Raw genomic sequence first — 14,065 nt, 5'->3', positions numbered from 1 at the left:
AAATCTTGGACTTTCAGCTGTTTACTTATTTTCCACCAGGCCCACTCTTTTTTGCTCCTGTGTTTTCATTTTAATAATGTTAGAATGTTCAGCTCGTCATTTATTATTTTATATTTCTTGCACCTGTTGGTAATTCCAGTGTTTAAGAATTACTGTGTCTTGAAAATCCCCTGCTCATGTTGAAATATTTTCATTTTAAACAGACAAGCGAATCTGCATCTGTTCACCTCTGTTTTAGTCTTTTCATGGACTTTTAAAGCATTTGTGCCACCTCTGAATTTCACACATGCAGAGCATGTGTACTCACCTTTCCATGTGCTTCCACACAGCCCCCCATCAGAATTACCAAACCTCCCGCTACATAAACACACACAAACTCTTGTAATACTCTGCTTAAATCTTAGTGCTGCACAACTCTTGCTTCACCTTTCATGACTTATTTCTCTCAGTTGGAGGCCAGACAGACAGAGTAGCCTGCCAAATATTAAACACACACACACACGCACGCACACACAACCTATCATCTGTTATTGTGGATCTATTCCCATGAAAGACCAAAGAACCTCCTGCTTGGGCTTCTGGGAACCATTAGAGAAGGGATCAGTTACGCGTGTTTATGTGTACGCACGTGTGTGTGTGTGTGTGTGTGTGTGTGTGTGTGTGTAGGCATGCACATATGTGCTTGTGTGCTTGCATGAGACTCTGTCACTTAGTCAACATTGACCTTGGGCTATTTGGTCCTGTGGGCTTTGTTGTGGTGTTTGAGACACGTGTCAACTTTGGCTCCGCCTTCCCCTTCAAGTCGCCAACCGGGATGCCCGTTAGAGCAGCTCGGGGATGGAAACATTCAACGTCTGTCATGCATGCCACTTCTGCTTCAGCCCTGAATGTGCTCCCATCTTGAAGTGTTTTCATGCACACTGGTTATTTGTTCGAATACTGACAGAGTTAATCCTCTGAGCACCTGGTTTGCTCCCGTTTTGGGGTCAGTGACCGGAGACCAGGTACCATCTCTGCACACTCTGTTTTCATTACTTCTGCCCACAGTTGACCACAATAGAGAGAACTATCAAGCTATGATTAGGAATATATAAAGTCACAGTATGAGACACATTCTCATCACTCATTGTCAGAGGGGAGGTTATTAATTTCACTTTTGGAGCAAAGGGAGAACACACCGGTGATATGGCGAATTGCTTCCTTGCAAAAGACAGCACCATTCTGGGATTAACATATCAAATGGTGATAAACGACTTCTGCATATAAGAGAAGAAAAATGTGTCTGAGAAACCTCAGCTAACCCTCACACAGCAGTCCAAAGTGTTGGCGCCACAAACCTCACATAGGGTTAGGATTTTGGAATTGAAAACATCCAAAGTAAAAACGTTCTCCTGTTTCCAACTGTCTTTTTTCTGCCCATGTGTTATCAGTGACCAGGGATACGGCAGGATCACAGAGGAGTCAAATTTAGTGAAAATATTCCAGCTTGTAACTCCCACCAGATTAAAGTCTTAGGGGCAAGTTATCTCAGTCCTAGCAAGATACAAGGCAAAAAAATGAACAAAAAAGTTAAAACCAAAACAGCCTTGGACCTCTTTCTTTAACAGTTGCAGCTCATTTTAAAGCATGAAATTGAAATTGAATCAATGCAAGCTCTACCATCTTAAGGCAGGATAATGAAAGGGTGCCCCTAATTTCTACGGAGCACGGCAGGCCTGGCTGTTGCGTGTCTAGAGCGTGTGTTTACTGCTTCTTTCTCGATGGCTGCGGCATTCTCCAATGGAAAATCTCGTAAACTGTGGCCAGACTGTTGGGCTGTTAGAGCAGTGGTGGTGGTGGTGGTAGTGCTCAGGTAGGCAAAGCTGTGTGTGTGGAGTAGATTAGCTCTGATTTGGGTCTCACACGGCAACTTTTCACACTTGCTTTTTAAATAACTTGACGACACACAACCATGGAAAGTGGCATATTTTATTGCCTCTGATAGCATTCTTTCGTGCCGAAGTTGTCGTGTGTAACTGCGGCTGTGAAACAGGCTATAATTAAACACACACACACTCACAGATACACACAAACATGCAGGAAACCTCTCATCACATTTCGCCCCTGATTCATCTCTCTACAGGCTCTCTGTCTATTTTCAAACCTCTGGACCGTGAGGAGCAGGACGTCTTTAACCTTACAATAACCGCTGAGGATCATGGGATACCCCAACACTCGTCCAGCCAGCTGCTGTGTGTCCACGTGATTGACGTTAACGATGAGGTGCCATGGTTTGAGGAGAGCCAGTATGAAGCCCAGATCTCTGAGAACCGGCCACCAGGAACTAGTGTGTTGACGGTGTCCGCCTCTGATCTGGACCAAGGTGAGACATACAATGTGCACTGACTTGGTTACTGCAGCTTGCACATGTAATCCTACTTTTAAATCAACAATTATATCCCGTTGAGAACTGATTTGGTCATTTGCAGGTCAAAATACTACTACCACGTCCTTACTACATGATGAATTATCATCATAGAAATGTTGATGTAGTTACATCTAAACTAGATGTCTAAAAAAAAACGTTCAGCTAAATTTTGCCTGGTTTTAACCAAGACAAGCACACATCTTTTGAACAAATTATCTAAAGCATGCTGTGTGTTCTCTGTGTTTGTGTGTGTTTTTTTGTGCTGCATCAGCAATCAAGACGGGAAAAAATGCCTTTATTTCTTCTCAGCCTTCATGTGCTGGTTATGTGTACACATTGCAGACATTAAGAGTTGTTTTTAATTGAAGACTCAGTAGGGTGGGGGCGGGGCTACAGAAAGGGTGCATTCCCTCTGGCTTAGTCAGAAGCATGTAAAACCGAAGGATTATAAACTTTCTCTCCAAAAGTAATTAGTGAAGTAAACAGGTGAGGTTGCCAGGCTGCTCTCTGTTGGCACGCAATCTGGCATCCAGACACCTGAGAGAGGATCGTCACTGCAAAACACTTTGACAGCAAAAACTAATGACAAACAAACAAATAGGTATACAAGCCAGTAACAAGAGAAATACAATTACCTGTTGTTTTCTTCTCAAAGATTTGGTGACATTTGGTAGCTTTGTTTTTTACAATGACTGTGTGTTTCTCTGTAGGAACCAATGGGCAAGTGACATATGGTGGAATCTCAGAGGAGGGTTTCAGCATCAACCCAGTGACAGGTGTAATAACTACCTCTAAGTCACTGGACAGGGAGCTCCAGGAGTACTACACCGTGACAGGTACTGCCCTCTGACAGATGTCCACCATCACAGATAAAACATGCCCAAAGATGACTGCTTTCAGATCAAAAATATTTAAGAGTTACTTTGCGAATTTCAAAGTTCTTTAATCTTAATCTTTAAAGTCACCATTAATACTGTTGCTGTTAATAATGGGTGTGATTGTTTTCTTATGTTTTGACAGTTTATGCAAAAGATGAAGGCCTTCCTCCCAATTATGCCAAAGCCACAGTGAGGATCAGAGTGCTTGATGAGAATGACAACGCCCCTTTCTTTGGACGTCTCTACTACAGCATAGAGGTGCCGGAAAACCTGCCGACATTGCCTATGTTTACCCTGAAAGCCACAGACCAGGATGCAGGAGATAGTGGGGAAATTAACTACAAAATTACAGGTGATTTGGCATTTTGTTTATTGTACAATTGAGTTTCTAAATGATAAGCTCAACTGGTCCCATGATTTAGCATTAAAAAAAATGTATAACCGTTTGCCATTACTCTACTTGCAGCTGGAGATCCATTGGGAAATTTTCTCTTGGAAAGACAGTCAGGTGTGTTGTCCACCTCAAGGCCTCTGGATCGAGAGAGGAGGGCTGGGTACACGCTAACAGTCACAGCTCAGGACCAGGGCCACCCTCCCCTCAGCAGCTCTGCTACGGTGGAGGTGACCGTTATGGACATCAATGATCACAGCCCCCAGTTTCAGAGTAGCAGCTACACTGCAGACGTTTCGGAAGATGTTCCCATCGGCTCACTGGTCCTAGAGGTGAAAGCCATTGATCTGGACCAGGGCCCCAACAGCCAGGTGCTGTACTTTCTGAGCACTGGCTCAAAGGGCATGTTTATCATAGACCAGAACACAGGCCGCATCATCACAGCAGCACCCCTGGACAGAGAGAGAACTGCCTCTTACACCTTTAATGTGTGTGCCACTGACTCCTCCCCTGCAAACCCACATAACTCCACTGTTCAGGTGACCGTCTACATTCAGGATGTGAACGACAATGCACCCTTCTTCATTCAGGACCCGCTTATTGTGAACATCTCCGTCAGCAGCGTGTCCAGCCGCCGAGTGCTGGCCACCATGCGGGCGGAGGACAAGGACTTCGGGGCTAATGGCTCTGTGTTTTATCGTTTCGCCAACCCTGTGAGGGGCTTCACCATCAACTCACTGACGGGAGACATCCAGGCCACAGAGAAGCTACAGACTCTGACCCAAAGCCAGAGAACTTTGATAGTTCAGGCCATGGATCAGGGCAACCCGGCTCAATCTTCCCTGGGGGTGGTTATCGTTTATATCAGGGAACAAAGCTACAGAGGGATTCGCTTCTCTCGCAAGGTTCGAGACGTCAGTCTGCAGGAGAACGCTGCAAAAGGTTTTGATATTAGAGATCAATTTTTTTACTTGGGAATTTGTGAATGTGTAGTAGAAATAATAACTGGAAGTAAAATGTTTCAACCAAGTGTGTTTTTCACCTTACAGGCACAGTAGTAACACAGACTGAGGCCCAGTACCCCGGAGGTTCTCAAACTGGTATCAGCTACAGTATTTTCAGTGGAAACAGAATGCAATCTTTTGGAATAAACTCCATTACTGGTAAGTGCAGAGATGGCAGCATACCCTGTAAAACAATGTTTTCCAAACCTACAGTGACTCATTGTTATTTTTGTGAATTAGGTGAAATATGGGTCCAGAAATCTGAAGAACTAGACTTTGAGGAGACCCCGAAACTCCGCCTTGTGGTGAAAGCTGAGACAGCATCCTCCAGCTCCTACATGGCTGTCAACTTAATCCTGCAGGACGTCAATGACAACTTGCCACGCTTCCAACTCCAGAACTATGTGGCCTACATTAGAGAGGCACAGGGCTATGATTTTCCCATTATTCAGGTACAGTAGCCTGTCCCCTACATGTCTATTAAAAAGTAACTCGTGCTTCAGAAACCTGGATTGTTTCAGCAGTGTAGAGAAATGTCTCTGTTCAATTGCATGTGTTGTCAGTGTCCCATCTGAATATACTAGAGAATCATTTATGCCATGAAGCCAGGGCCATTTTTATTAACTCTTGACTTCCAAGTCCAATATTGCTCACTAGTTCATGTTACACTGAAACAGCTGCTGCAAATATTTCCATATTTTAATTTCCAAAATGGGTTGGTCATTTCCTCAGGTTGCTGCAGATGACCTGGACCAGGGACAAAATGGTCAGGTGACCTACTCTATCAGGTCATCGTCCATGAGTGGCTTGTTTAAGATAGACCCAGTGACCGGCAGCATCACCACTGCAGCCATAATGGACAGAGAGATCTGGACGCAAACAAAGTGAGTTTTTCTCTTTGTCTGTTATCACATCCTGCCATGTGGCTCCTCTCGATTCATCTCTGCCCGTGACAAGTGCCTGTTCAATGTTTGTTACTGTGATAACTTAATGGTTAAGATCCTTTTTGTATATTTCATTAAAAAGTGTAAACGATTTTTAAAAAGTATTTACTTTTACATTACGTTTGCAAGTGAGCACTTTAAAAAAATCTTCTAATGCTCATTCTGACACAAAAAACAGGGCTGATCTTGGTGGGGGTGAATCATTACACAACCGGATTCATAAAAGTTAAAAGTTCAGACACTGACATTCATTATTTGCCACCAGGCTTGTTGTTACAGCAACAGACCGGGGAACCCCGCGATTGGCTGGCTCTGCCACGCTCACTGTGATCATCATCGACCTCAACGACAACAGTCCCATGATTCCTCTCCATCGGGAGATCCGAGTGCCCGAGGGTAAGTCAGCTTCACAGTGGAAGTTAGTCCAGTGATCTTATCAAAGCCTCACATCACACTCCCTGGCAGCTCACTCAGTGGGGCTCAGAGAGGAAAGTCTGACCCTATTATGAAACAGGCTATTGCCAAGTTCCTCTGTTCATTTCCTGTCTATTAGATCAAGGCTCTCAAGAACAGGATATTCCTTAATAAAGAAAATGTCTTTTTTTATTTACTTAGAATCTCTGTGCTTTATTTTGACTGCAACCTAAATGTGTTCTTCTCCTGCCTCTGCAACTTTTTATCAAACAGATACTATGATTGGCACAGTTATCACCCAAGTAACAGGAAATGACGTAGACTCAGGGCCAGCCCTTTCTTACACACTACACCTGGATACAAACATTCAAGGCATGTTTGGGATTCATCGTTATGGAGGAGGGGTGTCTCTGACTGGCCTTCTGGACTATGAGGACAGGACGTGGTACACTCTGACTGTCCGCTCATCCGACTCTATACATCAAAGCGAGGCTAACATCACTGTGCTGGTGGACGATGTGAACGATAACGCACCCACCTTTACTCAAGACTTGTATCAGGTACAGCTACCTCCTCACACATGCATATACCACCACCTTTTTGATAATTAACATGTTTGTTAAATTGTTGAAGTATACTTGTAATGGATATATAATCTGTTTTAATCTGTATGGTGTGTTTCTTATTAGGTCACTGTATCAGAGCACCTCCCAGCAGGCAGTGCAATCATCACAGTAACAGCCACTGACCGTGACTCTGGGGAGAACGGGAAGATAACCTACAGAGTAATGTCATCAACGAGGGGAGTCTTCTACATCGACCCAAGCAACGGTGAGATTACTGTGTGCACATTTAGAGTTGTTCAGAACTGTTCTCTAACTAGAGCTCCCCTTAATTACCCTTCATAAAAATGTTATCCCCTAAGGCTCTTCTTGGATGCACATTTGTGGTTTGGACATATTTGCAACAGGCTTTGCCAACGTATTTAATCATTTTGTTCATTAAAAGTCATTCAAAGCCAAATTTATTTATTTATTTAAGTGATTTGCCTCAGATGTTTTGCCTGAGATAGCATCTAAATATAAGTCCATTATAAAAGAGTAGTCTGTTGCCTCATTTTGTCTCCTATTCTCAAATACTATTCCTTTGCCTTAAATACGGTTCCATTCAACAGCATGTGCCCAAACCTGCTACAGTGTTATTTATTTCAATGAGCCACAAATCCAACTCGGACGATTTAAATGATGAGCTCTGGACAGAAGACTAAAATGAAGTTGCTCTTTTAATAACCACTTTCTTTTAATCTTATAGGTACTCTGTTTGTCAACCAACGAACAGAGTTTGATTTTAAGAATCCCTCCATCCTGGTGGTAATTGAGGTGCGGGACCAGGGCACTCCATCCCTTTCATCCATTGCCACTGTCCAGGTACACGTGTCCGATGTCAATGACAACGCCCCCATCTTCCACCAGTCAGAGTACAGAGCCACTGTGTGTGAAGATGGGCTTCCCGGATCAACTGTTCTGACCTTAGAAGCTGTGGACGGAGACCTGTCGCGGGACAACTGTGGTTTTGATTTTGCCATTGCCAGTGGCAACTCAGGTAATACCTTCCAGATTGAGAGCAGCGTGCACTTCTTGGAGGGACAGGGCTTCCAGACAGTTGGGACTCTGATCCTGGTGGAGGAGCTTGACTTTGAAGCAGTGCCAAGTTTTAACCTGACTGTTGTGGTATCAGATCGAGGAATCCCTCAGCGCAGCTCCAGCGTTCCCATTCTCATCAGTGTCACAGATGCCAATGACAACCCTCCAGCCTTCAGCCGAGCAGAGTACAGTGTCATACTGAATGAGGGTGCGGCAGCAGGGACAGAGCTCTTGCATCTGTCTGCCACAGATCCAGACTCTGCTCCCAATGGAGAGGTGCAGTACTCCATAAGCTCCGGAGACGAGACAGACCTTTTCCAGGTGGACCAGTGGACCGGAGCCTTGAGGCTGCAGAGGCCTCTGGACACTGAGAGACAGTGGTCCCATATGATTGTTGTCCAGGCTACAGACGGTCAAGGTCACTATGCTTTGTCCACAGTCAGTATTGAGGTGAAGGACATCAACGACAACCGGCCCTTCTTTCCCCTCAAACTAATAACTGCGAGCATCAGGGAAAACCAACCCCAGAATGCCTTAGTCACCATGCTGCATGCAATCGACCATGACAGAGGTGTTTTTGGACAGTTGAGGTACTACATGTTAGACAACCCTAAAGAGGGAAGAGAGGCCTTCCTCATGAACCAAACTTCAGGAGAAGTACGGACTCGCTCTACTTTTGACTTTGAGAGGGTAAACTCATTCCGTTTTGTTGCTGTTGCCATGGATGCTGGCAACTATTCGGCTACTGTAACAGTGCAGATTTATGTTACAGGGGAAGATGAATATGATCCTGTTTTCACCTCCTCAGAGTTCTCATTTGAAGTGCCTGAGGGAGCAAAGAAAGGTCAGATCATTGGCAAAGTGCAAGCCAGAGATGAGGACGGAGGTGTGGATGGCATTGTCCTCTACTCTCTAGCAGACAGTTCACCTTATTTTGAAGTCAATAAATCAACAGGAGCAGTTTCCTTAAAGATGGACAGCTACAGTAGACATATGAGTCGCTCTAAAAGAGAGGTGCGTCTAATGACACTGGACGTGACCGCTCACAGCCCTCTGGAGACGTCCCGCGTAGCAGTGGCCAAAGTTTCCGTAGATGTGACCCATACATCTTTTGGTCTCACCACAGACATGAATATGCTGCTTGTCAGCGTTGTTGCAGTTTCACTTGGGACCATAGTTATATTGATAATAATTGCTGTGGCGCTCTTTTTTGTTAAATTAAGGCGTCAGAGAAAGGAGCGAAAGGCACACGGACGAACTCAAGCCAAGTCAGGCACCATGCTGCACAAGTTTGAGGAAACAAAGATAGCAGCAAGTGAAAGGATTTACCATCAGGCCCTTCCTGGATACACGGCCGATCAGAGTGGCAGCTCCGGGGGTCCATACACTCGTGGAGGATCCCTGGATCCTTCCCACTCCAGTGGGCGTGGCTCTGCGGAGGCAGAGGCAGCAGAGGATGATGAGATCAGAATGATTAATGAATACCCTCGGGTGTCAAGTATCTCCTCCTCGATGCAGGAGCGCATCTCTGCCCGAGGTCCAGACTCAGGAATCCAGCAGGATGCAGATCAGCTGTCAGACGTGTCCTGTGAGCCTTCCATCGATTGGTTCAAAGGGAAGAAACTGGGCAGTCTGAATGGTACTTTATTAGCTGGCCAGGTGCCAGTTTACAGGGATGAGGGGGGTGGATATGTGGGAATGGGACGGGGACTCAGCATCTCCCACCCTAAAGATTATACTTTCCCAGAGGATGGAAAGCCTGCTGTAGATGGCTCCCTGACAGCCATCGTGGCCAGTGATGAGGAGCTGAGGGGCAGCTATAACTGGGACTACCTGCTAAACTGGTGTCCCCAGTTCCAGCCTTTAGCTAACGTTTTTACTGAAATAGCACGTTTAAAAGATGAGACGGCTCCTCCTCATCCTCGCAGGTCATTTCATCACAAAGCGAAGGCAGAGTCAAGAATCGACCCCCCACCTCTCATAACCTCTGTGGCCCACCCCGGGGCCAAAACTGTACCTCCAAAGCCTGCTGTGGGGAGGACGTTCCCCCACTTGGCTTCTTTTCGAAGGTCTCCCCTCAGCGCAGAGGGATCCATCTCCTCAGTCGCCATGTCTCCGAGTTTCTCTCCCTCTCTCTCACCACTGGCAGCACGTTCTCCTGCGATCACACCCTTCAGTGTCTCACAGGGCCCCTCTGCATCAGTGATCAGCACAACTGAACACAATTTAGAACACAGTGAGGAGGCAGAGCTGAGGATTTAAATTTGGTGATTTAAAACTGAGTCATTGCTGTCCCAGACTTGTTCTACTGTATGACCACAGGGGCTGCAACCTTAAATGAGTCAACGTTTTTTTCTCTCCTTTAAGAGTACACAAGGTTACACTAAGAAGTCCAAATAGCTGACATTGTGTTGCTTACTGAAGAAAAACTAAACTACACGATTTTACGATGAACAGGCCAAAATGGACTTTGCCTTTTTTGTGTGTTTTTGTAAAGAAACTCCTCATTTTTCTGTTGATCAGTGTTATTTTGCACATTCGAAAGGAGATTCATACATGATGTCAATATTTTGTACAAAAGCATTGTCTATATTTTTATATTCACATGTGGTTCCTGACAAGAAATGGCATTAAAGTGTCAAAAGGTTGTTAAAACCTCGGAATATATTTCTATATTTGTATATTTGTAGTTTGTACTGTATACTTGTTTGTACTGTAAGTTGGTTTTATCTCTTGTAATTCTTAACCTTGTGGTTTTAAGTGAAGCTCTTCATCAATGCTTTATCGATTGGGATTTTTTAACAGATTATTGTAAATATTTATAGAGGACGAGACATCTATGCTTAAACAAATGAAACATCGGTCGGAATAGATTATTGTGTGATCAGATTTTGTACGGATCCAGTGTTTGATCTCTCATCAAAAGGTAATCATGAATGTGAAAAGTTGTCTTTGTCCTCAACACACGTACCTTCATTTTCTGCAAGAGGAAAACGGAACTTGACATCCAATGATCTCATCCTTCAGGTGCCCATGCTTTAATTCTCACAACGAGCCTTACTGCTCTCATTTTGCATTGTGAAAATAATTCATGTGAGGGAGAACATTGAGCAGCTACATGGTTAATGGTAAATTGCTAGCAGCCTAATCCTTCCAGAGAATGTAAGCAGGTCTTGGTCATTTATCGACTGATCAAATGTCCCTCAGTCATTACTTAAGCTCTAAATCAGTGCCATCCGGACACTGAAATGCAACAGGTTTTCTCATTTTTGTCCAGATTTTTTTGTATATATTTAATGACAAACTGTAATGAATGTTGTTTTGGATCACATATGCCCCCTCTTTTTAATAGCACTATAAATAATACGATATGAATTAAGAGTAATACTAACAAATGTTACAAAACAACCATGTTTATGAATGTTCAAACACCACCAGAGAATGTTTCCTAGTAAATGAGAAGAAATTCATGCCATAATTCACATAATGCCTACGCCATAGATACATTCGTGATCATAATTGTGTTTTTGGCACCCTTTATAAAATAAAATAATGTATAAGTACATATAGAGCCCCACTGTGGCCTAAATGTGGATTCCTCTCACTTTCAAATTATTAAAAAAATTTGACACTTTTCTAACATTATATAAGCAACACTAACATTCTGAAGTATTTTTATTTATTATATAGGTAGACCTCAGAAAATGAGAGGCATGGTAAATTATTTACAAGGATGCTATTTTGACCATAGCCAAATATACATGAACACTACCTGTTTGATAAAAGGTACCTTGTTGTTGTTTTTGTTTTGTTTTTTGTATTGAACAGTGTTACCTGCCATTTCAGTTTCATATTTGTCCAAACTGTGAGTATAATAGTGCCATAGAAGAGAAATTCCTCCAAATGTTCACACAAATGTTCTAGACTCGTCCACAGAAATGTTTTTGAGCAAAAAGTGCCTGAATAAAGTACTTATGTGAACACATTGTTGTCTCTGTCACATCTTTCTCAGCTGTCAGCAGTTATTATGTGCAGTTACTCCGTAGATATATTCAGAGCTTTATGATTTTGGAAGTGAAAGGTCCCACAAATAATCAATGTTTGAAAACTCAATATGGGTTAAAAGCAGTCAGTGACGTGACATTTGCCAAAGCGCAAGTCAAGACCTCCAAGCTCTAAATACAGCTACAGTCACTTCACCACTCTGTAACCTCAGGCGTATACCTTGTATAAACTCAAAACACCCTATTGTCCCTGGCGCAATAGGGAGTTGGGCAAATGTGGGCTCAGTTCAGTTCAGTTCAGTCGCATTATTTTCCCAATCTTAAGAAAACTTATCTCAAATTAACAATATCTGGCTTAATGATAGCCATTAAGTGTTATTTAGAACTTGATAGGCATGTATGATGTAATCCAAACACAATACCATAACACTTTATTTGATACCATAACCCTGATGCCCTCATTTCTACTAAAAGCAGAAACAAACAACAACAAAAACAGCATGTTCCCTTTAGTCCAGTTAAAGCTTTTGCTGAAGCTTTTCCAGCATGGATGAAGACAAAACACAAGACTTTGAAATTAGAAAAAAACGCACGGGAAACCATAAAGAAATCTTCAGCTCCTTCGCATTCAATTCTCAGATCAGCCTTGTTTGTTCAAATTAGCACCCTGCACATTATCATGGAGCCTTACTTATTTCTATCCTGCTTTTGTCTACTGATGCCCATTCATCTACTTTGCCAAAGGTCTCATTCACATTATGTTTGCAACTCAGAAGTCATTCATCATGTAACACTGACCACACCGAATCCCAGGTCAGATCTCACATTTATAGCTTTAGGCGTATGCCACTGGTGTTCTCACAACGATTCTTAAACTATTATTACTTCTCTGTTATTGTCTTTGTACTTATCTTTGTTTTGCTACTTTACAAATGTCTGTGTTGCTGTTTCTAATAATTGCCCTCAATTTCTATTCCCCAGATAAGAACATGCTGAAGTAAAGCATAGTTGAGGCATGTGTCTACAGGATTTAGTATGACTACAATGTTTTCAGATTTTACATTAAGTTTAAAACTTAATACTAGCACTCAAATGATATAATGGTACAACACAAACATCAAAGAGACTAAAAATGATGATCACTTGTCTTATCCCAACAAACAGTTCATTAAACAGGAGAAAGTTCGATAGTGCAATAATCTCTCTCTAGAAATGCTTTTGTCAGAGCTCTTTTGAACTTTTGAACATGTTAGAATTAATGCAAGTCAACAATGTTAGTAATTGGTGTTATTTTTTTAGTATCCAACCCCACCTGTCATGGGAGCTCATTGCATCACTCTCATATTGCCCGAGGCAGTCTTGCTGCCTGATGAAACAGAGCTGAAACAGCGGTGTTTGTCGGCTCCACGGCCTGCCTCTGACTGGTTGTGGAGCTGAAACCTAAACCCTGTGGTATTCTGAGAAATAGCACACGCTGAATTGGACAGCCCGTTGATGATGCACTTAGCTTGAGTGTCATAGCAGACTCAGGTTATGAGACGAATGCTTTGACCCAAATCGAGCACCTTGGATCGGAGGCCAGTATATACACAACAGAACTGATGATATGAGTAAGAGGGCAAAAGCCAAGTCATTACTCAAAACTTAAATTAAAGGCTGTGAGTAAACCAAATGAAATCTATAATTTTCCCGTCAACGCAAAGTGCATACACAGGAGGCTGCTCCGTTAACGTGCAATCTTCAGTGCCAGGGTGCCCTTTTCCCTTCAACCTGTGTGTCTTATGGAGTTGTTAATGCTGTCATGCATTAGTTGGAAACTAGAAAAACATTTTCTTGCATTTGCTGATAAAACATGAACCACAACCCACGATTACCATGGGACTACTTTCTGTGTTTACTTCCAGTTGGAAGCAAAGAAAAAAGTTTTTATTATTGAAGTTTTTGTGAAAAAGAGGCTATCGCCCCTTGTCCAAATTAACATGGCCCCTGCTGTTCACATGTCCCAAATCTCTACACTAGAGGTTGTTTTTTATCATGACTAATAGTTACAATGGACATGAATATGAGAATAACATTCAGGCTGAAAAACAGCATAATTTCCATTTTAAACTTGGAAAGCTCATTTGTATTCTATTTCAGTGGCCATTAAGCTACCTGTGTTCATGCTGTTCGTGCTTAAAGCTGCTTTTTCACGGATGGAGCATTCAGCCTTTGAAATCCGAAACCTGCTGGGGAACATAAGTGTTGTTATTCATATTAATCAGTTCCATACTTTGATCAAAGAATATGCCAATCAACTCAATTCATGCATTGTCAAATGATTTTCCTTTGTTAGTGGTATAGCAGCCTTCGGAATAGATGTAATATTTTCTTTTTCCTG

General features: G+C 42.9%; 1 protein-coding gene across 1 annotated transcript in view; it reads left to right on the top strand.

Annotated features, from left to right (window-relative positions):
• LOC142959435 (protocadherin-16-like) overlaps window positions 1-9,943 on the top strand; it is a 67,002-nt gene extending 57,059 nt beyond the window's left edge. The window contains exons 10-20 of the mRNA XM_076100697.1: window positions 2,123-2,362; window positions 3,118-3,243; window positions 3,428-3,637; window positions 3,752-4,618; window positions 4,726-4,839; window positions 4,921-5,132; window positions 5,413-5,564; window positions 5,890-6,020; window positions 6,312-6,598; window positions 6,728-6,908; window positions 7,350-9,943. Of these exons, the coding sequence (XP_075956812.1) occupies window positions 2,123-2,362; window positions 3,118-3,243; window positions 3,428-3,637; window positions 3,752-4,618; window positions 4,726-4,839; window positions 4,921-5,132; window positions 5,413-5,564; window positions 5,890-6,020; window positions 6,312-6,598; window positions 6,728-6,908; window positions 7,350-9,943 (5,114 nt within the window). The remainder of the gene's footprint in view (window positions 1-2,122; window positions 2,363-3,117; window positions 3,244-3,427; window positions 3,638-3,751; window positions 4,619-4,725; window positions 4,840-4,920; window positions 5,133-5,412; window positions 5,565-5,889; window positions 6,021-6,311; window positions 6,599-6,727; window positions 6,909-7,349) is intronic.
• Window positions 9,944-14,065: the final 4,122 nt, after the last annotated feature.

This window comes from Anarhichas minor, unplaced genomic scaffold (genome assembly GCF_050575085.1).
Source record: "Anarhichas minor isolate MPS153535 unplaced genomic scaffold, ASM5057508v1 ptg000026l, whole genome shotgun sequence".
Taxonomy (NCBI): Eukaryota; Metazoa; Chordata; class Actinopteri; order Perciformes; family Anarhichadidae; genus Anarhichas; species Anarhichas minor.
Note: the sequence above shows the minus strand (reverse complement) of the source record. Positions and strands in the feature narration are given on the sequence as shown.